General features: G+C 43.5%; 1 protein-coding gene across 1 annotated transcript; it reads left to right on the top strand.

Annotated features, from left to right (window-relative positions):
- Window positions 1-1819: 1819 nt before the first annotated feature.
- ARSA (arylsulfatase A) lies at window positions 1820-2601 on the top strand (the record flags this gene model as incomplete). The annotated part of the gene is given in 2 exon segments (XM_053716302.1): window positions 1820-1922; window positions 1995-2601. Coding segments are annotated over 2 exon segments (402 nt in total), but the record flags the coding sequence as incomplete, so codon positions are not given.
- Window positions 2602-3564: the final 963 nt, after the last annotated feature.

The raw sequence follows: 3564 nt of genomic DNA, 5'->3' as shown, positions 1-3564 counted from the left end.
CAGCTAGTGTCAGATAATAGGCAGTGTCAGTGTGAGATTGTAGTTAGATAACTGTAGTGGCACAGCTAGTGTCAGATAATAGGCAGTGCCAGTGTGAGATTGTAGTTAGATAACTGTAGTGGCACAGCTAGTGTCAGATAATAGGCAGTGTCAGTGTGAGATTGTAGTTAGATAACTGTAGTGGCACAGCTAGTGTCAGATAATAGGCAGTGTCAGTGTGAGATTGTAGTTAGATAACTGTAGTGGCACAGCTAGTGTCAGATAATAGGCAGTGCCAGTGTGAGATTGTAGTTAGATAACTGTAGTGGCACAGCTAGTGTCAGATAATAGGCAGTGTCAGTGTGAGATTGTAGTTAGATAACTGTAGTGGCACAGCTAGTGTCAGATAATAGGCAGTGTCAGTGTGAGATTGTAGTTAGATAACTGTAGTGGCACAGCTAGTGTCAGATAATAGGCAGTGTCAGTGTGAGATTGTAGTTAGATAACTGTAGTGGCACAGCTAGTGTCAGATAATAGGCAGTGCCAGTGTGAGATTGTAGTTAGATAACTGTAGTGGCACAGCTAGTGTCAGATAATAGGCAGTGCCAGTGTGAGATTGTAGTTAGATAACTGTAGTGGCACCGCTAGTGTCAGATAATAGGCAGTGTCAGTGTGAGATTGTAGTTAGATAACTGTAGTGGCACAGCTAGTGTCAGATAATAGGCAGTGCCAGTGTGAGATTGTAGTTAGATAACTGTAGTGGCACAGCTAGTGTCAGATAATAGGCAGTGTCAGTGTGAGATTGTAGTTAGATAACTGTAGTGGCACAGCTAGTGTCAGATAATAGGCAGTGTCAGTGTGAGATTGTAGTTAGATAACTGTAGTGGCACAGCTAGTGTCAGATAATAGGCAGTGCCAGTGTGAGATTGTAGTTAGATAACTGTAGTGGCACAGCTAGTGTCAGATAATAGGCAGTGTCAGTGTGAGATTGTAGTTAGATAACTGTAGTGGCACAGCTAGTGTCAGATAATAGGCAGTGCCAGTGTGAGATTGTAGTTAGATAACTGTAGTGGCACAGCTAGTGTCAGATAATAGGCAGTGCCAGTGTGAGATTGTAGTTAGATAACTGTAGTGGCACAGCTAGTGTCAGATAATAGGCAGTGTCAGTGTGAGATTGTAGTTAGATAACTGTAGTGGCACAGCTAGTGTCAGATAATAGGCAGTGTCAGTGTGAGATTGTAGTTAGATAACTGTAGTGGCACAGCTAGTGTCAGATAATAGGCAGTGCCAGTGTGAGATTGTAGTTAGATAACTGTAGTGGCACAGCTAGTGTCAGATAATAGGCAGTGTCAGTGTGAGATTGTAGTTAGATAACTGTAGTGGCACAGCTAGTGTCAGATAATAGGCAGTGTCAGTGTGAGATTGTAGTTAGATAACTGTAGTGGCACCGCTAGTGTCAGATAATAGGCAGTGTCAGTGTGAGATTGTAGTTAGATAACTGTAGTGGCACCGCTAGTGTCAGATAATAGGCAGTGTCAGTGTGAGATTGTAGTTAGATAACTGTAGTGGCACAGCTAGTGTCAGATAATAGGCAGTGCCAGTGTGAGATTGTAGTTAGATAACTGTAGTGGCACAGCTAGTGTCAGATAATAGGCAGTGCCAGTGTGAGATTGTAGTTAGATAACTGTAGTGGCACCGCTAGTGTCAGATAATAGGCAGTGCCAGTGTGAGATTGTAGTTAGATAACTGTAGTGGCACAGCTAGTGTGGGATTAGGGATAAGATCATTGTTACATGTGGGCTGGTATTGTAACAGCTGTAACATTTTTTTACTCATGCAGAGCCCCAGGAAGGTTGTGCATTACTACCCGCCGTCTATTGACCCCACACGAGGGATCTTCGCACTGAGATATGGGAAATACAAGGCACACTTTTATACAAAGGGTAAGTAAATGCATTTGGGTGGTGATGACAGACCCCTGGTCACCCTCTAATGCTGTCCTTTCTATAACACAGGAGATCTTCATAGTGACACTACACCAGATCCAGACTGTCATCTGACTGCTCGACTCACCGCCCATGACCCACCCCTCTTGTATGACTTAGACACGGATCCTGCAGAGAACTATGACTTGCTAAAGCGAGGAATCCCCCAGGAGTTGGTCCCTGTTCTCAACAAGATTCTAGATGAGCGGAAGCGGTTCCAGGAGAACATAGAGTATGCTGACAGCGAGATAAACAAGGGCAAAGATCCTTCACTGAGACCTTGCTGTAACCCTGACTGTTCTCCCAAGCCAGCCTGTTGCCACTGCTAAAACTTTACCATCTTTAGGGCACATGGAATGCCCCAGTGTGCCCTTTCTGAAAAGCTGCATATTAAGCGTGTACCTCCAAAACACTCTGTTGCTTCTGGGAACAGCTCAGCACTATGACAACAAGCACTCCGCCTCTCGCTGTATTACTCCACCCGCAGACTTTTATTCTGATGAATTTCCTTATCTTTTATATCTCTTCTCATTTTAATTACTAAATATTTAATGTTGCTCTGTGTAATAAGAGTGCTAAATGGTAAACTGTAAGTTATCTGTTTTTAATAATAAAATTTTGTTAATTAAAGTCCTAACCACATTTCCTCAATGTCACACTAATGGTTGTTCCTACCATTCACCGACAGGTGATACACGGCTTTTCTGAAACAAGTTTTTCTTTCATAAGGTGGTGAGAGTCCACAAGCCATTTTGTCTGGGATTCAACTCCTGACCTCAAGGAAGAGGCAAAGGTACCCAACACACCATGAACTTTTAATTCTTTCCACTTCCCTGCACATCTCAGTCATATCTTTGCCTCAACAAGAGGAAGGTGAAGAATAGAGATTCTCAAGATTCTTCATTGATAGGGTTCTCAGACCAACTTGAAAGCCATTTTCACCCTCACAGAGCCGGGAATAGGTCAAAGAGGAGTATGGAGTACTTGGGTAGTGACAGAATTTCTCCTTTTGGGAGTTAGTCACAAGCCTGCCACAGGTGTTGCTTAGACGTGTAGAAAAAAGGGAGGAGAAAAATGGATAGTCCAGAGCACTCAGTTGGCAAATATATCATATGTACAAACTATTGCCTAGATTTAGAGTTCTGCGTTAGCGGTCAAAATCAGCGTTAAGGGGTCCTAATGCTGCTTTTGGCCGCCCGCTGGTATTTAGAGTCAGGCAGGAAAGGGTCTAACGCTCACTTTCAAGCTGCGACCTTTCCATACCGCAGATCCCCTTATGCCAATTGCGTATCCTATCTTTTCAATGGGATCTTCCTAACGCCGGTATTTAGAGTCTTGGCTGAAGTGAGCAGTAGACCCTCTACCGACAAGACTCCAGCCGCAAAAAAAAGTCAGTAGTTAAGAGCTTTATGGGCTAACGCCGGTTTATAAAGCTCTTAACTACTGTGCTCTAAAGTACACTAACACCCATAAACTACCTATGTACCCCTAAACCGAGGTCCCCCCACATAGCCGCCACTATAAGAAATATTTTCTCTTGTAAGATGTATCGAGTCCACGGATTCATCCATACTTGTGGGATATTCTCCTTCCCTACAGG

Source organism: Bombina bombina, chromosome 6 (genome assembly GCF_027579735.1).
Source record: "Bombina bombina isolate aBomBom1 chromosome 6, aBomBom1.pri, whole genome shotgun sequence".
In the NCBI taxonomy this organism is placed as follows: Eukaryota; Metazoa; Chordata; class Amphibia; order Anura; family Bombinatoridae; genus Bombina; species Bombina bombina.
This window is presented reverse-complemented; position numbering and strand designations above follow the sequence as displayed.